This window comes from Tachyglossus aculeatus, chromosome 10 (genome assembly GCF_015852505.1).
Source record: "Tachyglossus aculeatus isolate mTacAcu1 chromosome 10, mTacAcu1.pri, whole genome shotgun sequence".
Classification (NCBI taxonomy): Eukaryota; Metazoa; Chordata; class Mammalia; order Monotremata; family Tachyglossidae; genus Tachyglossus; species Tachyglossus aculeatus.
The window spans coordinates 22,905,704-22,932,535 of NC_052075.1; the positions used below are offsets into that span (position 1 = coordinate 22,905,704).

General features: G+C 52.2%; 1 protein-coding gene across 1 annotated transcript in view; it reads left to right on the forward strand.

Moving 5' to 3' along the window:
- SMOX (spermine oxidase) overlaps positions 1-26,832 on the forward strand; it is a 53,864-nt gene that overhangs the window by 15,226 nt on the left and 11,806 nt on the right. The window contains exon 2 of the mRNA XM_038753078.1: positions 23,201-23,438. Within this exon, the coding sequence (XP_038609006.1) occupies positions 23,228-23,438 (211 nt within the window). The 5' untranslated portion in view covers positions 23,201-23,227. The remainder of the gene's footprint in view (positions 1-23,200; positions 23,439-26,832) is intronic.

Genomic DNA, 26,832 nt, shown 5'->3' on the forward strand with positions numbered 1-26,832 from the left:
GGAGCCGGGATTAGAACCCATGACCTCTGATTCCCAAGCCTGTGCTCTTTCCACTGAGCCACGCTGCTTCTCAAAAGCTCCGTGTGGCCTAAAAGTTAGAGGACTTGGATTCTACTCCAGCACTTAGAACAGTGCCCAGCGCTTAGAACAGTGCTTTGCACATAGTAAGTGCTTAATAAATGCCATTATTGTTATTACTCTACCTGTTGTGTGACCGGGGGCACGTCACTGAACTTCTCTTGGCTCAGTTTCTCCATCTATAAAACAAGGATGCAATGCCTGTTCTCCTTCTCCCCTAGACCATGAGCCCCATGTGGGACAGGGACTGTATCTGATCTGGTTATCTCATCTCTATCCCAGTGGTTAGGAAAGCTGTTGGTGCAGAGTAAGCACTTAAGAAATTCAATAATAATAATAAAGAAACTCCCCGTCCCTACCACACTTCATTCCCCATCAATCAGTCAGTGGTATTTATTGAGAACTTACTATAATAATAACAATAATTATGGTATCTGTTAAGCACTTGCAATGTGCCAGGCACTGTACTAAGTGCAGGCATAGATACAAGTTTATCAGGTTGGTTACAGACCCTGTCCCACATAGGACTCACAGTCTCTATCTCCCTTTTACAGATGAGGGAACTGAGGCAGAAGTGAGCGAAGTGGCTTGCCCAAGGTCACACAGCAGACAAGCAGCGGTGTCAGGATTAGAATCCATGCCCTTCTGACTGCCAGGCCTGTGCTCTATCCACTATGCCGTGCTGCTTCTCTACTGTGCACAAAAACTGTGCTATATGTTTGGGAGAATACAATATATTTGGTACATATGATACCCCACCCCACAGTCTAATGAAGAACAGGCACTAAAATAAATTACAGGTAGTGGAAAAAAATGTATGGACAGAAGTGCTGTGGGATTGGGTGAATATCAAAATCCTTGCGGGTTAGACTCAAGTGCCTAGGTGTTGCAGAAGGGAGAGAGAATAGGGTGGTGGAGGGGATGAGAGAGGTTAGTCAGGGAAGGCTTCCTGTTAAAGATGTGATTTTTAGGAGGGCTTTGAAGGTGGGGAGAGTGGTGGTCTGTCACATGTGAAGGGGGATGCAGTTCCAGACAGAAGGAGGGTGTGAGCCAGGGGTCGATGGCGGGCTAGGTGAGATTGAGAGCCAGTGAACAGGTTGGCATTGGAAGAGCAAACTGTGAAGGCCGGGTTGGAGTGGAAGAGGAGGGAGGTAAATGGGGAGACCTGGTAGGGTGCTTTTATGCCATGGGGAGGAGTTCCTGCTTGATGCTGCCCCCCAATATGTCAAACAATCAGTGGAATTTATTGAGTGCCCCCTGTATGCAGAGCACTAAGTAAGCACCCGGGAGAGTTCATGAGTGGAAGGAGGCAGGATCTGGGTATGTGATCTGCATCCAGGGGACGAGACTCCCCGCAGGCCAACTCCCATCCTGGATCCTGGGGCGTTTGGGGTCGGGCAGCGGCACTTCCTATCTATGTCCGGCGCTGAACCCCACACTCCCCTGTAGCCTACACTTGTTTGTTATGTGACCTTGGGCAAGTCACTTCATTTCTCTGCGCCTCGGTTACCTCATCTGTCAAACGGGGTTTGAGACTGTGAGCCCTACCTGGGACATTGACTGTGTCCATCTCCATTTGCTTGGATCCACCCCAGCGCTTAGTGCAGTGCCCGGCACATAGTAAGAGCTTAACAAACGCCACAGTTATAATTAATATTATTACTATCTACCAGTCCGTGCCCTGCCTGGGGCGGGAATAGAGAGGGAAGCAGAATTCGCGATAACGCACCCTGTCTGGATTTGCATCCCGACTAATGTCTAGGCCTGAGGATATGGATGCCTGGACCCGCAGGCCGTCTGCCTCTGAGAGTTTGGATGTAGGCGTCTCTGGACGTGAACCCTAAAGAGGTCCTTTAAAGATTAGGTGCTGCCCAGAAGCAGGAGGCTGGACCAGATGACCTCAGAGGGGACACGGACTGCCAGAAGGAATTCTGCCTCGGAAATGTTTGTCGGCAGAAGGAGGACAGGCAGCTGGCAGCTATAGAAGTTGCTTCCTGCCCATCCGGCCTGCTAGCCAGGCAAACACCTGGCTGGAGATGAGAGAGTGGAACCAGCAGGTTCATGGGATTTAAAGTCCCCCCACTTCTGCCTGATTCCCTATCCGCGAGGTGAGAAGCAGGGTGGAGTAGTGGAGTGAGCATGGGCCTGAGACTCAGAAGATCTGGGTTCTAATCTTGGCTCTATGTGACTGGAGCCTGGAAACGGACGTCACCCCAAGGGCCTTAGAATCGAGGAAATGCCCCCGACTTTACCCAGATACGTGTAAGGTGCCTGGAACCAGTTCTTGTCTGAAAATTGCCGAGGGAATTATTGGGACGGAGTTAGGGTGCTCCCACAGCAACTGGCCAAGAGGGAATCTGAACTTCGGGACAAAGACATACCAGCTCTTCCCCAACCCGGGATAATAGTGCTAATGATAATAACAGTAATAATTATGATGAGGTTATTTGTTAAGGGCTTACTATATGCCTAGTGTGGTATTGTGGTGTGGTGGGATAGATTTAAGGGTGGTCACGTTTCTGGGCCCACATGGGCCTCTTGGCCTAAATCATAGGGAGAAGAGTTATTGAATCCCCGTTTTACAGGTGAGGAAACAGAGGCAAGCGACAGACTTGGGATTAGAATCCAGTTCCCCTGACTGCCTACTTCCTCCTTCTGGGCCTCGCTCTGTCTTCTAGGTAGCCCCTCCCCTGCCTTGTTTTTCACTCCCCCCTTCCCCTATCCCGGGGCCCTCCACCTGCTCCTCAGCCTGGGCGAACCCCTCTCCGGAAGGGAGACACGTTGTCCCTGTCTGACCGTCCTGGGCCTGCCAAGGAAGGCTGAGTCAGGAGGAGTGGTGAGCCTCACCTGTGTTTGGGGGTGGGTGTGTCTCCTCAAACAGGTTGGGCTACCCCAGGGCACAGTGAGCCACGTCATGTGACCCTCCCCCTCCCTCTCCACCTCCTGGTCCCTGTCTCCCCCTCATGCGTGCGAGTCATTAAACTTCCCCAACCTTCTGTACTGTCGTTACTGCACTAACCTGTTTGCTGCTGAGTCACCTGGGGTCACCCCTACCTCAGTGAGATGCCTCTGGATTGAGGACCACTTCCCCCGCCACCCCCTCAAAAAAATTCCTAAAAATATTTCCCATTCCTGAGCCTACCCCTCCTCCCCATGTCTCCCACATCCTTGGAGTTAGTTAGGGCAGTGCAAACATCCCAGGCCTGGATGACAACTGCCCTGGTCACTTGGTGGACTGTCACCAGCCGATCCTGTTCTCCCATCCCTCCATCCCTCCCCAACACCTGCCCTCTCCCGTCCTTAGAACCTTCCATGTCCTGAAGCCACAGCAGGGTTAGAGCTGGACGGTATCATGCCAGGTTTACAAGCACCTTCTCTGGAGATTTCTAAACCCAAGAGAGACTTTTTAAGGGTGTTTATTAAGAGCTTACTACACTGCAGGCTCTGTTCTAAGTGTCGGATTAGATACAAGCTAATCAGGTGGGGGACATTGTCCATATCCCATATGGGACTCAGAGTCTCAAATCCCCATTTTACAAATGAGATAACTGAGGCACAGAAAAGTGAAGTGACTTGCTCAAGGTCACCCAACAGACAAGTAGCAGAGCCAGGAGTAGAACTCAGGTCCTCTGACTCCCAGCAGTGGCTCTGCTTCCCATTACCAACCTCCCAGAGAAGGTAGAGGGAGGAAGCAGTGTGGCTCAGTGGAAAGAGCACAGGCTTTGGAATCAGAGGTCGTGGTTTCGAATTCCGGCTCTGCTAATTGTCAGCTGTTTGACTTTGGGCAAGTCACTTAACTTCTCTGGGCCTCAGTTCCCTCATCTGTACAATGGGGATTCATTCATTCAATCGTATTTATTGAGCACTTACTGTGTGCAGAGCACTGTACTAAGCGCTTGGGAAGTACAAGTTGGCAACATATAGAGACGGTCCCTACCCAGCAGCGGGTTCACAGTCTGTGAGCCCCCTGTGGGACAACCTGATCGCCTTGTAGCCTCCCCAGTGCTTAGAACAGTGCTTTGCACATAGTAAGTGCTTAATAAATGCCATTATTATTATTAATAATAAAAAATTGCTCTATAGAGCTCCTTCCCAACCTTGTGCCTCTCCCCAAACATCTCCAAGCAGTTTTATTCATATTATTATTATTAGTAGTAATAATAATATTAACAGTTGTTTTTGTGCCAAGCACTGTACTCAGAACTAGGGTAGACACAAAACATTCAGGTTGAACACAGACCCTGACCCATCGGAGGCTCTCAGTATAAGTGGAAGGGAGAACAGACTGAGCACCCCCGATTCCTCTCCCCCCTCCACCCCCCCCGCCCTACCTCCTTCCCCTCCCCACAGCACCTGTATATATGTTTGTACAGATTTATTACTCTATTTATTTTACTTGTACATATTTACTATTCTATTTATTTTATTTTGTTAATATGTTTTGTTTTGTTATCTGTCTCCCCCTTCTAGACTGTGAGCCCGTTGTTGGGTAGGGACCGTCTCTATATCTTGCCAACTTGTACTTCCCAAGCACTCAGTACAGTGCTCTGCACACAGTAAGCACTCAATAAATACGATTGAATGAATGAATGAATGAATGAACAGGTCTTGACGCCTCACTCAACAGATGGTGGAAACTGACACAGAGAAGTTAAGTGACTTGCCCAAGGTCCCACCGTGGTCAAGTGGCATACTGGGATTGGAACCCAGATTCATTCATTCAATCGATTTATTGGGCGCTTACTGTGTGCAGAGCACTGTACTAAGCGCTTGGGAAGTATCCTCTGACTATCAGGCCTGGGCTTTTCCCACTGGGCCCTGCTGCTTCCCTGTTGAAAAAACATGAGTCCCTCTCCTTCTCCCACCCCCACCCCTGTGGGAGATGATTCAGCTCCATTTTAAAGAAGGTAAGACTGAGGCCCAGAAGTTGTGCTTGGGTCAGGCCCGTGCGTCACGGGCTGAGCTGTAACCTGGTGCCATGCCTGTGCCCTGGACTCCTCTACCTATGTCCAGTCAGAGAAAAGCTGGAAGCCTGTCCTGAAGGCCCTGATGGAGATTTCGGCAGGTCCTGGACTTTCTGGGGCAGGGTCCTATGCCTCAGTTTCCTCATCTGTAAAATGGGATTAAGAATGAGAGCCCCATGTGGGTCAGGGACTGTGTCCAACCCAATTTGCTTATGTTCACCCCAGCACTTAGTACGGAGCCTGGCACATAGGGCTTAACAAAAAACATTATTATTATTATAATAATATAATACTACTACTAATAATAATGATTGTAGTATTTGTTAAGTGCTTACTATGTGCCAGGCACTGTTATTATATGTCCAAACAGAGGAGGGAGAGCATGCATATGTGTGTGTGTGTTTGTGAGTGTGTGTCCCTCCTCCAGACTTGGTCCTTCTCTAGATTAATTTCTGCTGCCCAGAGCCTTCCCTGCAGGCAGAGGGCAAGACCAGGCCCAACAGCCCCCGTCCTTTCCTTATCAGGGGATCCTGACATCCCAGGCCTGGGAGGGGAAGCCCACCATGCGGATGACTAGGCCGGTGGGGTCCCAGGATGTCAAATGGTTGATGATGCTGAGAAAATGCGCCAAGGTCTCTGGTCCCGTTCCTGTGAACGGCATATTGGGGGCTGAGTTATTCCCGGGCCAGGACACCCCCCACCCCCCCCCCCCCACCAAAACCCGCCCGGCTTCCCAACATCCCACAGGCCGGCACGGAAGGATCTTGGCTTCCTGTGTCAACCAGGCTGGGAAAGGGGGCCTCCCCCGCCACCACCGCCCTGGGCTTGGACCAGGGTTCTTCGGACATTGAAGCCCATCTTTTCTCCTTCCCCTCCTACCCTCCCGTTTCATTGCTCTGCACCTGAGGCCTCTCACCCTTTGCCCAATCCTGAAGGCGGTGCTGTTATATCCAGACCTTCCTACTTTGCCCCATCTCTAACTTATTTCACTGTCTGTCTCCCCTTTAGATTGTAAACTGCTTCAGAACAGGGGTCGCATTCACCGATTCCACTGTAGGGTACTCACCCAAGTACCTTGTAGAGTGTTTTTTTCACAGTAAACGCTCAGTAAATAGCATCAGTGGATCAACTGATGAAACATTGCCTGTCCACAAGGGGCTTACAGTCAAATAGAACCCATAGTCCACAAGAGTTTTTTAAGCTGTTCAAGTGCTTACTACGTGCCAGGCACTCGGGGGTAGATACAAGTTAATCAGGTTGGACACAGTCCCTGTCCTACATGGGGCTCATAGTCTTAATCCCCATTTTACAGATGAGGGAACTGAGGTACAGAGAAGTGAAGTGACTTGCCCAAGGTCACACAGCAGACGGGTGGCAGAGCCAGGACTCCCCTTGAGCTCCACTGACTTGAGTCTCTTTTCTCTATGTCCAGAGGGGCTCCAGGACCTCTCTCATGGTTCCTGGGGCTCCCTCCCTCTTACCAGCCTGAAAGTATCTGTTACTTTACATCATCATCATCATCATCAATCGTATTTATTGAGCGCTTACTGTGTGCAGAGCACTGTACTAAGTGCTTGGGAAGTACAAATTGGCAACATATAGAGACAGTCCCGACCCAACAGTGGGCTCACAGTCTAAAAGGGGGAGACAAAACCAAACATACTAACAAAATAAAATAAATAGAATAGATATGTACAAGTAAAATAAATAAATAAATAAATAAATAGGGTATAATTCTTTTTGTATCTGTTAAGTGCTTTCCATGTCCCAGGCACTTTACTGAGCACTGGTGTAGATTCAAGTTAATCAGGTAGGACACAGTCCCTGTCCCACATGGGACTCACAGGGTTAATCGCCATTTTACAGATGAGGGAACTGAGGCACAGAGCAGTTAAATGACTTGCCCAAATGCACACAGCAGACAAGTGGCAGAGCCAGGATTAGAACCTAGGTCCTCTGACTCTCAGGTCTGTGATCTTGTATTATACTCTCCCAAGCTCCAGCACAGTGCTCTGCACAGAGTGCTCAATAAATACCATTGAGTGACTGCTTGATTTCCATTAGGCCACGCTGCTCCTCTAATAATCCATACTTCTCCCCTCCTCACACAGTGGAAGGAGCCGAAGCCAGTACTGACTTGACTCCCCCTTCATTCTCACTGTTAAGTAATAATAGTAATAATAATGATATCTATGAAGTGATTACTCTGTGCCAAGCGCTGCACTTAGACGGAACCAAATTTCTGTCCCACAAAGAGCTCCCTATTTAAAGAGCGGGAGGAGGGAGCGTCGCTCCTTATTAGAGTATCTGTGGGCTGAGAAGTGTGCCCTTCTGTGTATCTGTGTGCTCCACAGCAGCTGTGGAGCAGGGCAGGCCCAGGCAGGAGGAACTGGAACTCCTTGCTCACAACGTGACTCAGACGTTATCTGGCTTCCAGGAACTGGCGTCTGGCCGATGTGCGCCTGTTGGTCAGACATCTGTCTGCTGGGGGCCCGATGGGTGAGAGGTGGGTGGGCTATTCCCGGCTCCAGCCCGCCCTTCCTCCCTCCCTCCCCCCACTGGTCTAGGTTCCTCTCGAGTCCTGTGGGAGGGATGATCCTGATGGGAAAAACTTCCTGCCTGCCCCGGGAGCCAAGGGTGCGTCCAGAGGCCTCCAACCAGGCAGGCCCTAGTGTGGGCCACAGACAAGGGCTCAATAAGCCACCTTGCCTGGCAGGGGCCGGGCGAGAGACTGGAGGAGGGGCAGGGGCTGGGGCAGAAGCTGGGGCCAGGGCAGGAGCAGGGCAGGGGAGAGGCAGGGGCACCAATGCCCGGGCCAGAGGCTTCGGTCTGTGGCGGCTCCCACCTGAGGGGGCTGGGTTAGTGGGCAGTGCTGCAACACCCATGGGGGTTCCTTGCCCCTTTCCTGGTCTCTTCTGAGGTGTAGGGTCCGGGAGAGACAGAGGGACTAGGTGGGGGGGGGGGGGGGCGGGGGAGACAGAGAGAGAGAAAAGAGACCCTAAGAGAAAGATGAAAACACACATGCCAGGGGGAGAGAGCAGACTGAAACTGGACCTGCCTGGGGGCCAGGGTCTGGGGTTGGAAAAATTTCCTGTTCAGGTGTTGGGTTAGCAGTCTCAGAGGGAATGGGCAGGCTCTACCCAGGGCCCTCAGACCACAGAGACCAGGGCTGGCTCGGTCTCCGGAACCGAAGAACCTCGAACCAAAAAATATAATATGGCCAAGAGCTGCAGATCAAAAAAATGCACTGGTGAGCGGGTGCTTGGGAGAGTGGGAGGGTGAGGGGGAGTGGAGAGTGGGGATGAGTGGAAGAGGGTAGGCCCTCAGGAGAGTGGTGGTTGGAGTGAGTGGAGGAGAGCAGGCACTCAGGGGAGTGGAGCATGGGAGGTGTAGAAGAGAACAGGAGGAGCTCAGGGGAGTAGAGGCTGGGGTGAACGGCCGTGGTGGTGATCCAGACACAGCTGGGACAAGGGCAAGGGCCAGGCAAGGGCCCGGAGGAGGAACTTTGTGTGATTCTGCCCCGTCTGGGTTGTCACGTGGCCCGAAATGGTCTGGGGTGGGGGCACCATATGGGCTTCCCACTGAGAGGAGGGAGGCTGAGAAAACAGCAAAGGGCCTGGGATCTGGGCCATTCATTCATTCGATCTGCAAGGGTCCTGGCGATTCAGTCAGAAATCAACAATATATATGATTCATTCATTCAGTCGTATCTATTAAGTGGTTACTGCATGCAGAGCACTGTACTAAGCACTTGGGAGAGCAGCGTGGCTCAGTGGAAAGAGCACGGGCTTTGGAGTCCGAGGTCATGGGTTCGAATCCCGGCTCCACCACATGTCTGCTGTGTGACCTTGGGCAAGTCACTTAACTTCTGTGAGCATCAGTTCCCTCATCTGTAAAATGGGGATGATGCCTGTGAGCCCCACGTGGGACAACCTGATCACCTTGTATCCCCTCCCAGCGCTTAGAACAGTGTTTTGCACATAGTAAGTGCTTAAAAATGCCATTATTATTATTATTATTATTATTATTATTATTATTATTATTAAAAAGACACATCCCTGTCCACAGCAAGCTTACAGACTAGAAGGGGGGAATGCTGACTGCATTTTGGGAGCCCTGTGCTAAGCGCCAGGGGTTGTATAGTAAGTAGACACAATTCCTGCCTTCAAGAAGCTGAAAGTCTAGTGGATAATTTGATCGGTCCATCTCTTTCAGGACCACTTGCTTGGTTTTTCTCTTTTGTGGAAATTTTTGCTCCTTGCTAAAACGCAAACTCTGCCCGCCTTGCCCGCCTCCTTCCTGCCTGGCCTGTCAGTTCCCCTTGGCCGGGGTCAGAGGTGGTGCTGAGCCTGCTGATGCCCCTCCCCGTCCCCCCCTCGCCTCCATCACCCCTTCCTGGGGTGTGCGACTCCCCCCCTCCTGTTCCCAGAGCAGCCCGGGCCGAGATGCTTCCCCAGCCCCATCCCCCGTCTTCCCAGAAGAATAACAGCCTTGTCTGAGGAGCAGGGGGGAGCGCCGAACCCCTCCGCACACCAAGGGAACAGAACATCCCCCTCCCTCTCTCGCTCTCCATCATCCCGGGTCGGCATCCGCAGCCGGAAACCTTGGGCCAGAGCCCGGCCGGGGCCGGAAGCAGTGGCGGGACCAGTTTAGAGTCAGTGGGTTTATGTGGAGTAGCACTGCCTCCTTTTTTTTTCTTTTTTAATGGTATATGTTACGCTCTTACTGTGTGCCAAACACCCTACTGAGCGCTGGGGTGGATACAAGCAAATCAGGTTGGACGCAGTCCCTGGCCCATACGGGGCTCACAATATTAATCCTTGTTTTACAGATGAGGGAACTGAGGCCCAGAGAATAATAATAATAATAATTATAATGATAATTAGGGTATTTGCTAAGTGCTCACTATGTTCCGGGTACTGTACTAAGTGCTGGGGTGCATGGACACCGTTCCTGTCCCGTGTGGGCCTCACAGTTTCAATTCCCATTTTACAAATGAGGTAACTGAGGCCCAGAGAAGTGAAATGACTTGACCAAAGCCACGGAGCAGACAAGTGGCGGAGCTGGGATTAGAACCCAGGTCTTTCTGACTTCCACTAAGGCCGTGCAGCTTCTCTCAGTTCTCCCCTCCCCTCCTACCAAGCCCCCTGCCCAGGAAGGTCCCTCAGTGACAGCCCCTGAAGAAGGGGAGGAGCTTAAAGGACAGTTGTCCCCTTTTCCCCCACCTCCTCTCTTCCCCTTCCCTTCTGGTTGTTTTTGGCCAGAGTCAGAAAGGTTCAGCGATTCGGGGAGTTAGGGGAGAGGAAGGAGTAATGCTGAGGAACAGTCATTCATTCAGTCTTATTTATTGAGTGCTTACTGTGTGCAGAGCACTGTAGTAAGCACTTGGAAAGTACAATACAGCAATAAAGAGACACAATCCCTGTCCACAGTGGGCTCACAATGGGGGAAACAGACATCAGTACAGGTAAAATAAGAATAATAATAATAATGATGCCATTTATTAAGCACTTACTATGTGCAAAGCACTGTTCTAAGCGCTGGTAGAGGCATCAATATAAATAAATAGAATTATAGATATAGACATATATACGTAAGTGCTGTGGGGCGGGGAGAGGAGAAGTGCAAAAGGGAGCATGGATCCTTGTGAGATTTTGCCACACAGTTGGATTTGCTCAAGGGGTTGGTTTATCCTCACTGGCTTGATGGATCTGGGTGGGAAGAGGGGCGGGTATATGTGTGTGTGTGTGTGTGTGTGGGTGTGTGGGTGTGTGTGTGCGCACATGCGCACACATGCCTGGTGAATTATCATCATCAATCTCATCATCAGTGGTATTTATTGAGTGCTTACTGTGTGCAGAGCACTGTACTAAGTGCTTGGGAAGCACAAGTCGGCAACATATAGAGACGATCCCTACCCAACAACGGGCTCACAGTCTAGAAGACAGCACAGCAGTTGGCAGATACGTTCCCTGCCCACAGCGAGCTTAGAGTCTACAGGGGAAGACAGACAATATAAATAATTTATAACGTATAATTTATAGACATGTACGTAAGTGCTGTGGGGCTGAGGGCAGAGATAGTCCAGGCCAAAGACCGACCCCCGAGACTCCCTGACTGAGTGTCTTCTTGGAAGCCGTGAGTCTTGAGGTGGCACTGGTGAATTCAGGGAATTCTGAAGGAATTCTGAAGGAGGGCTCTCTGTGTAATGTACTCTCCCATGCACTCAGTACAGTGCCATGCACACAGTAAGTGCTCAATAAATACCTCTGATTGATTGATTGATATGGTCGGGATCGATAATCCTTCCTAAGCAGGTCTTGGGTGCTGAGCACTGGTCTGGACTCAGAAGTCTGTGCTAAGTGTTGGGGCAGTCAATCAATAGTATTTATTGAGCCCTTAACTGTGTACAGAGCAGTACGTAAGTATAAATAAACAAATTACGGGTATATACATAAGTGCTGTGGGGCTGAAGGAGGAGTGAATAAAGGGCATAAATCCAAGTACGAGGGTGACGCAGAAGAGAGTGGGAGAAGAGGAAATGAGGGCCTATTCGGGGAAGGCCTCTTGGAGGTGATGTGCCATCAGGAAGGCTATGAAAATAGGGAGAGTTATCATCTGTCAGATAGGAAGAGGGAGGGCATTCCAGGCAGGATGTGGGCAAGAGGTTGGTGGCAAAATAGACGAGATTGAAGCATGATGAATAGGTTGGCATTAGAGGAGCAAAGCGTGAGGGCTGGGCTGTAGTAGAAAATTGGGGAGATAAGGGAGGAGGGAGCAAGGTGAGTGAATGCTTTTAAGACTGATGGTAAGGAATTACTGTGTGTTGTGGAGGTGGATAATAATAATAATAATGATGGTATTTGTTAAGCGCTTATTATGTGCAAAGCACTGTACTAAGCACTGGAGAGGTTACAAGGTGATCAGGTTGTCCCCCATGGGGCTCGCAGCTTTAATCCCCATTTTACAGATGAGGTAACTGAGGCCCAGAGAAGTTAAGTGACTTGCCCAAAGTCACACAGCCGACAGTTGGTGGAGCTGGAATTTGAACCCATGACCTCTGACTCCAAAGCCCGGGCTCTTTCCACTGAGCCACGCTGTTTCTCAATGGATGGGCAACCGCTGGAGGTTCTTAGGGTGTGGGGAAATGTGGGCTGAATGTATTTGCAGAAAAATGATCCAAGCAGCAGAGTGAAGTACGGACTGGAGTGGGGAGAGGCAGTAAGTGGGGAGATCAGCAAGGAGACTGATGCAGGAATCAAGGCGGGAAAGGATGAGCACTTGGATTAATGAGGTAGCAGTTTGGATGATAAGGAAAGGGAGGATTTTAGCAATGTTGCGAAGGTTGAAATGATAGGATTTGGTGACAGATTGAATATGTGGGTTCAATGAGAGGGATGAGTGGAGGGTAACACTAAGTTTCCAAGCTTGTGAGATAGGGAGGGTGGTGGTGTTCTCTACAGTGACAGGAATGTCTCGGGGAGGACAGGGTTTCAGAAGCTTGGGGACAAGGACAAGACACCTGTCTCCATGTTTGGTTTTGTTTTGCTGTCTGTCTCCCCCTTCTAGACTACGAGCCCGTTGTTGGGTAGGGGCCGTCTTTATATGTTTCTGACATGTACTCCCCAAGTGCTCAGTACTGTGCTCTGTCTGCACACAGTAAGTGCTCAATAAATACGATTGATTGAATGAATGAATAATCCATTCAGACCCAATCCCTGTTCCTGGGAGAGGTCAGACACAAAGAGCAATAAGAATCAAGTTTGAGCAAGGAGAAATGAAAAATTAAAGAGTCCAATGAAGATTTAGTAAGAAAGAAGTGGACAGTCCTCAGGCTCTTCACTGTCCAGGGAAGCAGTTCTGGGTGTCAAACTGCAGCAGCCTTGCCAAGGTGAGGAAAGTCAGGAGGGCTGACTTTGTCCCTCAGGTGGTTGGGCTAGACTCACCCTGCTTCCACACATCTGTTTGTAGTAGTAGTAGTAAGAGAAGAAGGATTTGTTGTCACAGCATATGTTGAGTGCTTGTTTTATTTTTTTTTTATGGTATTTGTTAATCACTTAGTACTAAGCACTGGGGTAGATACAAGTAATCAAGTGTGACACAGTCCATGTTCCTCAGGGGACTGACAGGCTTAACCCCCATTTGACAGATGAGGGAACTGAGAGTCAGAGAAGTGAAGTGACTTGCCTAAGGTCCCACAGCATGTAAGCTCATTGTTTGCAGGGAATGTGTCTGCTTATTGTTGTACTGTACTCTCCCAAGCACTTAATACAGTGCTCTGCACCCAGTTGACCCCTGGTCCAAGTCCTACCTCTGGCCTGGAATGCCCTCCCTCCTCAAATGCGCCAAACTAGCACACTTCCCCCCCTTCAAAGCCCTTTTGAAAGCTCACCTCCTCCAGGAGGCCTTCCCCCTTTTCCTCTGCTCCTCCTCCCCGCCTCATCGCCCCGACTCCCTCCGTCTGCCCTGTCTGCCTCCCCAGTCCTCAGCACTTGTGTATATATCCGTCCCCTACACTCCACCGAAACTGCCCTCTCAAAGGTCACCAATGACCTCCTTCTTGCCAAATCCAACGGCTCCTACTCTATCCCAATCCTCCTCGACCTCTCAGCTGCCTTCGGCACTGTGGGCCACCCCCTTCTCCTCAACACGCTATCCAACCTTGGCTTCACAGACTCTGTCCTTTCCTGGTTCTCCTCTTATCTCTCTGGCCATTCATTCTCAGTCTCTTTTGCAGACTCCTCCTCCCCCTCCCATCCCCTTACTGTAGGGGTTCCTCAAGGGTAAGTTCTTGGTCCCCTTCTGTTCTCTATCTACACTCACTCCTTTGGTGAACTCATTCGCTTCCACGGCTTCAACTATCATCTCTACACTGATGACAACCAAATCTACATCTCTGCCCCTGCTCTCTCTCCCTCCCTCCAGGCTCACATCTCCTCCTGCCTTCAGAACATCTCTATTTGGATGTCTGCCCGCCATCTAAAACTCAGTATGTCCAAGACTGAACTCCTTATCTTCCCTCCCAAACCCTGCCCTCTCCCTGACTTTCCCGTCACTGTAGACGGCACTACCATCCTTCCCGTCTCGCAAGCCCACAACCTTGGTGTCATCCTCGACTCCGCTCTCTCATTCACCCCACGCATCCAATCTGTCACCAAAACCTGCCGGTCTCACCTCTGCAACATCACCAAGATCCACCCTTTCCTCTCCATCCAAACTGCTACCTTGCTGGTTCAATCTCTCATCCTATCCCGACTGGATTACTGCATCAGCCTCCTCTCTGATCTCCCATCCTCCGGTCTCTCCCCACTTCAGTCAATACTTCACTCTGCTTCCTGGTTTATCTCTGTGCAGAAACACTCTGGGCATGTTACCCCCCTCCTCAAAACTCTCCAGTGGCTGCCTGCAAATCAAACCAAAACTCCTTACTCTCGGCTTCAAGGCTGTCCATCACCTCGCCCCCTCCTACCTCACCTCCCTCCTCTCCTTCTCCAGCCCAGCCCACACCCTCCGCTCCTCTGCTGCTAACCTCCTCACTGTGCCTAGTTCTCACCTGTCCAGCTGTCGACCCCCGGCCCACGTCCTTCCCCTGGCCTGGAATGCCCTCCCTCCGCACATCCGCCAAGCTAGCTCTCTTCCTCCCTTCAAAGCCCTACTGAGAGCTCACCTTCTCCAGGAGGCCTTCCCAGACTGAGCCCCCTGTTTTTCCTCTCCTCCTCCCCATCCCCCCGCCCTACCTCCTTCCCCTCCCCACAGCACTTATATATGTTTGTACAGATCTATTACTCTATTTATTTTACTTGTACATATCTACTATTCTATTTATTTTGTTAATGATGTGCATATAGCTATAATTCTATTTATTCTGACGATTTTGACACCTGTCTACATGTTTTGTTTTGTTGTCTGTCTCCCCCCTTCCAGACTGTGAGCCCGTTGTTGGGTAGGGGACGTCTCTATATGTTACCAACTTGTACTTCCCAAGCACTTAGTACAGTGCTCTGCACACAGTAAGCGCTCAATAAATATGATTGAGTGAATGAATATTTATTATTCTATTTATTTTATTAAGGATGTGTATATATCTATAATTCTATTTATTTATGTTGATGCTATTGATCCCTGCTTACTTGTTTTTATGTCTGTCTTCCCTCTCTATATTGTGAGTCTGTTGTTGTGCAGGGATTGTCTCTATTCGTTGCTGAATTGTACTTTCCAAGCGCTTAGCACAGTGCTCTGCACACAGTAAGCGCTCAATAAATACGGTTGAATGAACGAATATAAGTATTTACAACTCGAATGGTCAAAATCAATAAGTTGAGTCACCGTATATTCACGAGGGCTAAGGAAGGAATCAATCAACTCATAAGGGCTAGAATTGCCAAAGGGATGCTATGGCTCTGGGGGCTGGAAGTTAATTGGGGGAAATTGGCTGGAGAATGTGGGATTTTAGGAGGGGTTTGAGGGTAGGGAGTCTGGGGTCTGTCTGTTGTGGGGGTCAGGGTCTTCCAAGCTGGCGTCACAGAGGGAGTGAGCAAGGGGATGGATGTGGCAGAGTTGAGAGTGAGGTGCGGCTAGAAGGTTGGCTAGGGAAGAGCGAAGATGTGGAGTTGGGGAAATGTGGGAGAATGGAGCAGAGGGTGTGGAGCTACGGAGCAGCGAGAAGCTACGGATGAACTCGGTGGCCCCTGCCTGTTTGGCAGCCGTCCAGGCTGGATTCCGGCCTTGCTCACCCCATGGCCGGCGAAGCCCTAAATCCGACCTTCCCCACCCTCTAGTTCTTCCAAGTTGCCCCCCTTCTCCAGCCTCAGCTACCTCAAAACACTCTAGACCGTCAGCTCACTGTGGGGAGGGAATGTGTCTGTTTATTGTTATATAATGATCGTATTTGTTAAGCACTTACTATGTGCAAAGCACTGTTCTAAGCACTGGGGGGATACAAGGTGATCAGGGTGTCCCACGTGGGGCTCACAGTCTTAATCCCCATTTTACAGGTTAGGTAACTGAGGCCCAGAGAAGTGAAGTGACTTGCCCAAAGTCACACAGCTGACAATTGGCGGAGCTGGGATTTGAACCCATGACCTCTGACTCCAAAGCCCGGGCTCTTTCCATTGAGCCACGCTGCTTCTCCAAGGGCTTTGTCCAGTGCTTTGCACACAGTAAATGCTTAATAAATCCAATTGAATGAATGAATGAACTCCACCCCTTCTTTGAGAAGCTGGCCCCTGCATATGTGTGTGTATATATGTATGTGTGTGTCTGTGTGTACACGGGTGGGGGGACTGGAGAAGGGGTGTGGGTGTGTATGTGTGTGCCTGTGTATACATGGGTGGGAGGACTGGAGAAAGTGTGTGTGTGTGTGTGTGTGTGTATGTGTGTGTTTGTATACACTTGTGTTGGGGGGAACTGGAGAGACTGTGTAGGGGGGTAGACTGGAGGGGGTGTGTGTGAATGTGTGTGTTCGTATAAACTCGTGTGTGAGGGAACTGGAGAGACTATGGCGCGAGGGGCAGACTGGAGAGAGCACATATGCGTGTGTGCACACATGTGTTGGGGACCTTGGGAAGCCCAGAGGCTGCAGGTTAATGGATGTCTTTTCCCACGTGGAGGGGCCTTACCTGCTCAGGCTGGGAGCTGCCTCAGGATGTGTGTGTTTGTGTCTGACTCTGTGTGTGTGTGTGTGTGTGTGTGTGTGAGAGAGAGAGAGAGAGAGAGAGATATTAATAATAATAACTTTTTCCCTGTGCCCCCCTTGTTGGGAACACCTCCCCGTCCTCTCCATCTTCGATACTGCAAGTTGGCACCCCACAAGCATGAGGAGCCGGAGGCAGGTGCCCAGGGTGGGTGATAGTACCGGGTGACTTGGGGAGTTACGAGCATAGGGCAGGTACAGTTTGGCTGGTCCTAGGATCTGACCAGGTGACCCACTGTGCTTGGGAAGTCACACACAGGTTGGGCTGGGCTGGGCCCCTGCCCTCACCCCCTCTCTCCCCACCGTTCCTGCAGCCCAGCTCAGCTCCAGCAAGCCTGCTTTTGCCTCCCTCCATGCAACAGTGGGGCACAGCTGAGGGTGCTGGGATCTTAAAGGGAGGAATGGAAACAGGCTGAATGCCACACGCTCGCACACACACACACATGCACACATTAATGCACAAACACACAGGCAAACCCTCACATTCCTGCAGGCACGTGGAATACACATGGTGCACACATATGCCACATACATGCTTGTAGATGCCCCCAAATACATAGAATTTTCCAGTTCTATATACCCACCTACAGAGAAGCAGCATGCCGTAGTGGATAGAGCCCGAGCCTGGGAGTCAGAAGGTTCTGGGTTCTAATCCCGGCTCAGCCACTTGTCTGCTGTGTGACCCTGAGCAAGTCACTTCACTTCTCTGTGCCTCAGTTCCCTCATCTGTAAACTGGGGATTGAGACTGTGAGACCCAAGGGGGACAGGGATTGTGTCCAACTCAATTTGCTTGTACCCACCCCAGTGCTTAGTACAGGGCCTAGCACATAGTAAGTTCTTAACAAATACCACAATTATTATTATTATTATTATTATTATTATTATATAAACTAATATGTGCACCAACGAGGCATGCACACACACACACACACACATACACAACTGGTTGCTCCTGCTGTTCCTGAAAGCCCCTGGGAAAAGAACTGGGAGGCCCCAGGACCAATGTGCTGCTGTTTCTCTGTCCTCCAGCTGGGAGAGGGGGAGATGGGTGAGGCTTTTTTAATTTTGGGGGTCGGGGGGGGCTAATGGGGCCAGGTCCCCACCCCTGCCCCCTCACTCCCCACCTTCAGTCTAGTCCAAATTGAGCTCAGACTCCATGCCAGCCCCGGCCAAGACCTCATTTGCAGCCATCCTAAAGAACGGAAAGACTAGGATTTGGTGCCATCTGGGCTAGTCTCCAAGGGTGGCCAGGGCGCCCCACCGGGCACAGATCACCCACCCAACTCTCCCATGCGATAACCTGGGGATGGCGGGTGGGTAGCAGACGGGCAGGTGGAGCCCGAGGAGAGGAAGAGAAGGGAAGTGGAACAGCGAGGCTCTGCCTCCCGTCATGCCCCATCCAACATCCTCCTGCCCCCGTGGGGTCAGCGTGCTCCCTGGTCACTGCTTCTGCCCAGCAGGGTCCTTCTGGTGCCCACAGAGCCTGGGCTGGACCCTGTGAGCTCGGGGGGTGTTCACACAAAGCTTGGGCTGCGCTGTGGCCCTGCCCCCCCACCAGGTCCTGCCCCCTACTTCCCCACTGTTCAAGGGCATCGTAAGGGGGTAAGGTTGGATTCTGGGCAGAATGGGTAGGGCCGCTCCCCTCCGTGGCTCTGCAGGGTCCAGTCTTCATGGGCACAGGTGACCCCGGGCCGGTCCACATGGCCCCTGCCCCAGTGGGAATGGCCATCTGTGACTGGAGGGCAAAGGACATCACCGGGCCCAGACTGCATCAGCTTCCCTGCGTCTGCAGGTGCCAGGCCGTCAGCGGCAAGTCACTGGCTCGTTGTGGGCTGTAAGTTCACTGGGGACAGGGAATGTGTCTCATATTGTTCTGTTGTACTCTCCCAGGAGCATAGTTCAGTGCTCTGCACAGAGTAAGTGCTCAATAAATACAATTGACCGACTGACTAACTAGAGGAGATCACAGGTAGCCCGGGTGGTCCCAGGTAGGTGTGGACGCAGCAGCCTGGTCTTACTGTCCCTGTGGTGGAGATTATAGAGTCGTCGGCTATTGCGGGGCCTGTGTGGGAGCTGGAAGAAGTCCGGCCTAGTGGAAAGAGCATAAGCCTGGAAGTCAGAGCACCTGGGTTCTAATCCCAGCCCTGCCACTCGCCTGCAGTGTGACCCTAGCCTAGTCACTTCACTTCTCTGTACCTCAGCTTCCTCAGTGTTTTCCCTTCTACTTGGATTGTGAGCCCCATGTGGGACAGGATCTGACCTGATTAACTTGTATCTAACCCAGCGTTTAAAACAGGGCTTGACACATAGTAAGCGCTTAAAAAAAAAAAAGCTAGTCAGCCCAGGCGATGAACTCAGTTACAAGCAGAGTGGGCAAGGCTGACCTGAGCGTGGGTAGCCCAGCCTGCAGCTTGTGACCTCTTGGGCAAGGTCAGGGAATCCATGGCAACCCACTGCTGTGTATATGCGTCTTTGTGTATTCTTGTCTGTGTGTATGGTTTAAAGTGTATATGTATGCAGGCACGTATTGTATGCACGCGCACGTTGGGAATACATGCATGTGCATTTTGGCACATTTGGGTGTGTTGGTGAGTATGTGTGTGCTTGCACATATTGTGTGCTCAGTGTGTATAATAATAATAATGATGATGGTATTTGTTAAGCGCTTACTATGTGCAAAACACTGTTCTAAGCGCTGGTAGTGTGGGTGTATGCATGCATTGTGTACACATGCACGATGGGATGAGTGTGCAGGAGTTTATATAATGTTGCTCATCTCTGTGTGTGCGTATGCACGCACATGTTGCGCGTCCATTCATAATGGAGTGATTGTGTGTATGCATGCTCATGTTGCATGCCCACGCAAAATGGAGTGAGTGTGTGTGTGTGGTATGCGCACATCTGGGTGTATGTTTGTGAGTGCATGTATCCACAGTCACCCACTGTGTGCATGTGAACTATGGACTGTATACACAGTGTGTTTGTGAGTGGGCATGTATGCCTGCATATGTCGTAGGAGAACGCATCATGGGGCGTGTGCATGAGTGTGAATGGTTTGCACGTGTTTCTGAGTATGCGTATACTTGAATGTGTTGTGTTGTGTGTGCATGATGGAGTGTGATAGAGAGAGAGAGGGACTGAGGAAGGGAGCGGGAGACAGAGAGAGAGCCAGCTGGGGTCCGGAGGCCCGGTGAGCGGCTACCTCGCCGGCTGCGATTGCGTCAGCAGGCAGTCAGAGCTGGCGTGGGGCCCGGGCGGCCACGCTGGGTGTGTTTACAGCCCTGACCCTGGCACCCTCTCCTGCGGCAGCAGCCGCAGCAGCTTCCGACCGGTTGGCCAGCTGACCGGCCGACCAGCTGACCGGACGGCGGACCCGGAGGGAGGGGAGCCAGCGGGGCAGAGGCTGAGAGCCGTTGGGCCTGCAGGGAACCGCTCAGCTTGGGATGTTTGTCTCCCCACTCCCAGATGGCAAGCAGTCACACCTTCCTGCCCATGACCTGCCTCCGGCCTGTCCGGGCGGCCTTTCCGCCCGGATCGGGGCCCCCGAGGGCTGGGCTGAGGGGAAGGAAAAAGCCTGTCCGGTCTTCAGAAGTCAGACAGAGCGTGGCAGGAACCACCACACACAACAGCCCCAGAACCTGCCTGTCCTCAGAGCCCCCACAGTGGGCAGGCAAAGCTGCATGCCAGCTGCTGGGGTCCTGGAGAGAACAGGCATGGTGTTCTCAGAGAGCTTCTGATAGGGGTGGGGGGAAGAAGGGGCAAACACAGTCCGGCCCTCAGGGAGCTGCCGGACCAGTGGGGAGATGGGATGGACTTAGTTCCTACTCCCAGGGAGCTCCCCCATCTCATAGGATAGATGAAGTGGACAAGGAGCCCCGGATCCGGTGGGAAGATGGGACGGAAATAGTCCTCGCCCTCAGGGAGTCTCTGGTCCCGTGGGGACATAGACTGTGACAGAAACTCCTCACCCTGGGCTTCAAGGCTCTCCATCACCTCGCCCCCTCCTACCTCACCTCCCTTCTCTCCTTCTACTGCCCAGCCCGCACCCTCCGCTCCTCCACCGCTAATCTCCTCACTGTACCTCGTTCTTGCCTCTCCCGCCGTCGACCCCCGGCCCACGTCATCCCCCGGGCCTGGAATGCCCTCCCTGTGCCCATCCGCCAAGCTAGATCTCTTCCTCCCTTCAAGGCCCTGCTGAGAGCTCACCTCCTCCAGGAGGCCTTCCCAGACTGAGCCCCTTCTTTCCTCTCCCCCTCGTCCCCCTCTCCATCCCCCCGTCTTACCTCCTTCCCTTCCCCACAGCACCTGTATATATGTATATATGGTTGTACATATTTATTACTCTATTTATTTATTTATTTATTTATTTATTTTACTTGTACATTTCTATCCTACTTATTTTATTTTGTTGGTATGTTTGGTTCTGTTCTCTGTCTCCCCCTTTTAGACTGTGAGCCCACTGTTGGGTAGGGACTGTCTCTATGTGATGCCAATTTGTACTTCCCAAGCGCTTAGTACAGTGCTCTGCACATAGTAAGCGCTCAATAAATACGATTGATCGATTGATTGATTGATTGTGAGCCCACCGTTGGGTAGGGACTGTCTCTATATGTCTCTATATGTTGCCAACTTGTACTTCCCAAGCGCTTAGTACAGTGCTCTGCACACAGTAAGCGCTCAATAAATACGATTGATGATAAACGGTCCCTCTGGGAGCCTCCAGTCTTGTGGGGGAGATGGGATGGACACAGTCACTGACCTCAGGAAGCCCCCGGTTTGGTAGGGGAGATGAGGTCCTCAGGAGCCCCTGGTCCAGTAGCGGAGATGGGATGGATCCAGTCCCTACACTCAGAGAGCCTCCTTTTCCTGGGGAGGTGGTCCAGAAAATGTCATTCATTAAATCATTTATTCATTCAATCGTATTTATTAGGCACTTACTGTGTGCAGAGCACTGTTCTGAGCACTTGAGAAAATATTTGGGAAAGTATAGAGAAGCAGCGTGGTTCAGTTGAAAGAGCACGGGCTTGGGAGTCAGAGGTCATGGGTTCTAATCCCAGCTCCGCCACTTGTCATCTGTGTGATTTTGGGCAAGTCACTTCACTTCTCTGTGCCTCAGGTACCTCATCTGTAAAAAGGGGATTAAGACTGTGAGCCCCACGTGGGACAACCTGATCACCTTGTATCCCCTTCAGTGCTTAGAACAGTGCTTTGCACATGGTAAGCGCTTAACAAATGCCATTATTATTATTGTTATTACAATATGACAATAAACAGTGACATTCCCTGAGTCCTTCAGGAAACCCCCGGTCTGGTAGGGGAGATGGGACGGATACAGTTCCTGCCTTCAGGGAGCCACCCCCTCCCTCACCCCCAGTCCAGTTGGTCCTTGCCCTCTTGGAGCCCCTAGCCCCGTGGGGGGAGACGAGTCCATGGGATACTCAGGCCACCCAACCCATCAAACTGCAGCTAACCCGGGAGACCACCCACCAGGCTCAGGGTGGAGGAACATTGCAGGTCCTGCAGTGGTCTGAGCCAACTCGGCCCTGTCCCTGGGGGCCTCTGCCCATTCTGCCCTCTGTCAGCCCTCACCCCCACCGCTGTCCCTGCCTGTAGAGGTGGGCTGGATTCAGAGATGCAGTGACTCGACAGAGATGGAGCCACGTGGGAGTAGTCTGCGCTCCCCCCTCCCACTTGCCTTTCCCAGGTGCCTCCGACTGGGTGGAGAAGGAGTTCTAAAGACCCGCTAGGAACGGGGAGGTAGGGGATGGAGAGGGATGGGCTGCTGCGTCGAGGTCTGAGGCCACGATGGGCACCTCATCCCTTGCCCCAGGCAGACTGACCCAGCCCAGGCCTGGGCTTGAGAACCGCACTCCTCAGAGGGCCGCCGCCCCATCCCATCCCAGTCTCCTGTCCCTCCTTTCCGGAGAAACAGATTCTTTTGGTTTCTCCTCCCCATACCGGCATCTAGTCAAACTGTCAATTTCCGTCTGGTCCCGCGGCCGGAGAGGCGACACGCTGACCCAGCCCTCTATTTACGAGTTGCAGTGGAGGCTTTGCGGTGGCTGCAGAAGGCGGGCCTTGGGGACGGGGTGGGAGAGGGGTGATGGGGGAGCACCCCAGGGATGGGACCCACCCCATCTTTGACAGCTGTAGAAAGAGCGACAGGACACAGAGTCAGACAGAGACAGAGAGGGTGGGGAGGTTAGGAGGCATTACTGCAGTGCCCAGCAGCCTTGGGCAGGTCTGGTCTGGTAGCTGAAGACGGGTCGGCGTCTCAGGGCCGTGTCCTTAAACGCCCCTGTACAACGGACCGCTCCCCTCCACTGCCTCTTCCCGTGTAAGGAGGCTCGGGACATCCAGACCCGTGTGGGAAAGGGGTGGGAATGGGAAGGGATGGGAAGGGATGGGGCGAGCTGGCTGGGCAGCTGCTCACCGCTTTCCCCTGTCCCTGCCTTCTCCTCACAGGCTCCTTAGAAAGAGAGCTCAGACGGCATGCAAAGTTGTGACAGCTCTGGAGACAGTACTGAGGAGCCTGTCGGTGGCGGCCTGCGCGGGAGACCGAGGCAGCCTCGGATCGTGGTGATTGGCGCTGGGCTCGCCGGCCTGTCCGCAGCCAGAACCCTCCTGGAGCACGGATTCACCGACGTCACAGTGCTCGAGGCATCGGACCGAATCGGAGGCCGAGTCCAGAGCGTGAAGCTCGGTAAGGGGGCCTGGAAGGCCCGGGCTCTGCCCTGCTCCCTGCCCCACACCTGGCCCAGGCCTATGGAGCGGGGATGCAGCTGGTGGACTGGAGGCCCCAGATGGGGAGGGCGGGTGGGGAGGATTCCCCAACCTGTGTGAAGTTCTGGGGACTGTGACACCAGGCTATGATGGCTTGGTTTGGGCTGACCCGGGGCCCGGACCCACTCCGCCCCAGTTCATTCATTCAGTTGTATTTGTTGAGTGCTTACTGTGTGCAGAGCACTGTACCAAGTGCTTAAGCACAGACGGCAGACCTGTCCCAGATGCGGTCTGACGAGGGCCGGTTTCCACCAGTCTCACCCAAGGGCACATCAGGGGGCTTTGGGCCACCCTTCATTCTGAGGGGTGGCAGTGGGGGTCCGGGATCTCCCGAGAAAGGCAGACCATTTGGGACACCCTGAATGAGATTCAGCATCTTTGAAACAGAGACACTCTGCCATTTCCCCTCGTCCCCCTCTCCCTCTGGCCAGTCAGCAGTCCACTTGTGTGTGGCCAGTGTCCTGCCACTCCTAAGTGTCAGGTGACCAGGAGCCACCGGCGAGGTTGGCCGTGCCGTCGGTTTGATAGGTGGAGCACTCATTCATTCAATCATATTTATTGAGCGCTTACTGTGTGCAGAGCACTGTACTAAGCGTCTGGTTGGTCCATCCCTTTCCCCTTTGCCCCTCGCCCTCTGGTCTACCGGTGCTTTCCTGTGGGCAAGGTGAGGTTAGGGCTCTCGTGGGCTCATCACCTCATGCCTGTCCCTTTAAATGCGTCACCCCATCCCAGCCCGTGTCTCTCTGATCCCCAGTCCGGGGGAAGCCTCCCGGTTTCAGCTTGGAACCAGATTGGGGTGGGAGTGGGAGGCAGGGACGGGGTGACTCAAGGCCCCGCAGACGGAAGCCACCCCTATTCTATCCAGGCTGGCCCGCCGGGTCTGTGGCCTTTGATCGGGCCCTGGGAACATTCTGCCCGACAATTTTTGTGCCCTTGCCCTTGCAGACATGATCGCTAAGCCAGCTAATTGGCACAGTGCCTAGCCCCCTCCCCTGACACCACTTAGTGTCTCTACCCAGAGCCCAGACAGGGATGGATGGAGGGCATCTCCCTCCTCTCTCTGACAGAACCCAGGGGTGAGGAGGTCACCGATATGTCTGCTGCTTTGCCCATCCCCTTCCCATTGCCCTGAGAACACATGGGTATGTGGGCAGTAAGTGTGTGTGTGTGTGTGTGTGTATGTGTGTGTGTGTGAAAGAAAGAGAAAGAGAGAGAGAGTGTTTGTGTGTGGAAGTGGGGTGGGGGGAGTCGGGGAATGTTGCTTCTGCAGTGAGAGCAGTGTTGGTACAGGCCAGGATAAGGAGCTTCTCGGCTGGCTGAATGATGCACTGTGTGTGCTGAGGAAAGCGTCTTAATGTCTCCGTGCCTGGGACCTCTTCTTTCCCTTTGAATGGGCACTGGGTCCGGTCCCAAGTTTCTCTTCTGGAGTATTGGAACCCGGGGTGAAACCCTCTAGGGGACAGAGGGGAGGAGGCTCATGGGAGCTTGAGCCTTGGTCCTCCGATCTCCCACAGCCTGCTTCTCAGTCCTCCCCAGCCCTTGAACCCATTATCCCCTGAGGCGCCGGTCACCACGGTCCCCAGCTGTTCAACAGCTAGAGACTGGCCCCATTGTGGGGAGGCAGAGGTCACTGAGGCCAGGAGGCAGAGCCTTAGGGGCAGTGGCACCGAGGGGAAAAGATCTCAGGGCCTTGTACAGCCAGCAGGGCCAGGTATGTTGGTGACTCAGGAAGCTGGTCAGAGACTTCAAAAGACACCAGCCCTGCTCTCCCCAGATCTCCCCGCTGGGTCAGTCCTGCCGAATCAGACTCCTGGAGGCTTCGATGAGGAGCAAGAGCCAGGCCGGGAGTAAGAAGGACATGGGTTCTAATCTTGGCTCGGCCACTTGTCTGCTGTGTGACCTTGGGAAAGTCTCTTTGCCTCTCTGTGCCTCAGTTCCCTCATCTGTAAAATGGGGATTAAGACTGTGAGCCCAATGTGGGACAGGGACTGTGTCCAAACCGATTTGCTCCTGTCTCCCTCAATCTTTAGTGCAGTGCTTGGGACATAGTAAGAGCTTAACAAATCCCACAGTTATTATAACTGGCCCTCCTCTACCTCTCTCGCAGTAATGCAAACACTAATCACTGTGGTAATTGTTCGGCATGTACTATGTGCCAAGGACTGAACTAAAGCACTAAGAGGTAGTACAAGACAATCAGGCTAGACACAGTCTCTGTCCAACATGGACACAGTCTAAGTAGGAGGGAGAACAAGGATTATTGGCTCTCCATTTTACAGATGAGAGAACTGAGGCCCAGAGAAGTGAAGCGGCTTGCCTAAGATCCCACAGCAGGCCAGTGAAGGAGCTGGGCTTAGAACCCAGGTCCTCGGACTCCCAGGCCTGTCGTGCTGATTCTCCCAGGGTGAGGAATGCATCGTGCCAGACAATTGGTCATTTAGGTTGGCTCATTCCTCCTTCCCTTCCCCACAGCACCTGTATATATGTATATATGTTTGTACATATTTATTACTCTATTTATTGATTTATTTATTTTACTTGTACATATCTATTCTATTTATTTTATTTTCTTAGTATGTTTGGTTTTGTCCTCTGTCTCCCCCTTTTAGACTGTGAGCCCACTATTGGGTAGGGACTGCTCATTCCTCCTTCCCTTCCCCACAGCACCTGTATATATGTATATATGTTTGTACATATTTATTACTCTATTTATTTATTTATTTTACTTGTACATGTCTATTCTATTTATTTTATTTTGTTAGTATGTTTGGTTTTGTTCTCTGTCTCCCCCTTTTAGACTGCGAGCCCACTGTTGGGTAGGGACCGTCTCTATATGTTGCCAACTTGTACTTCCCAAGCGCTTACTACAGTTCTCTGCACAAGTAAGCGCTCAATAAATATGATTGATGATGATGATGATGATGATGTGCTGAGAAAACAGATTTCCACAGCACTGTCACTGCAACCCTGATTTCACATCTTCCCTTCACCTCCCTGGGCCGTGGCACCGCGGAGGTGGCGTGGCTGCAGGCCCGATGCCGGATCGGTTTCCTGTGCCCGTCCGGGCTTGGTTTTCTGCCTGTCTGTGCCGCCTGTTATTAACCCTGCTCGCTCCAACGCCCGACTCCCACCACCTAGTGGGCCTGCCAGCAGCCTGATGGAGTCCAGGCCTCTATTTTTAGCCACCGCTGAGTTAATTACATTCCGTCCCTTGTCGGGGGCAAGGGAGGGCTCAGGAAAGGAAGCAGCCGGTGTCCTTTCCAGACCCAGCTGGCCTCAGGAGGCGCGACCCCAGACCGGGCCGGGTTCTGGGG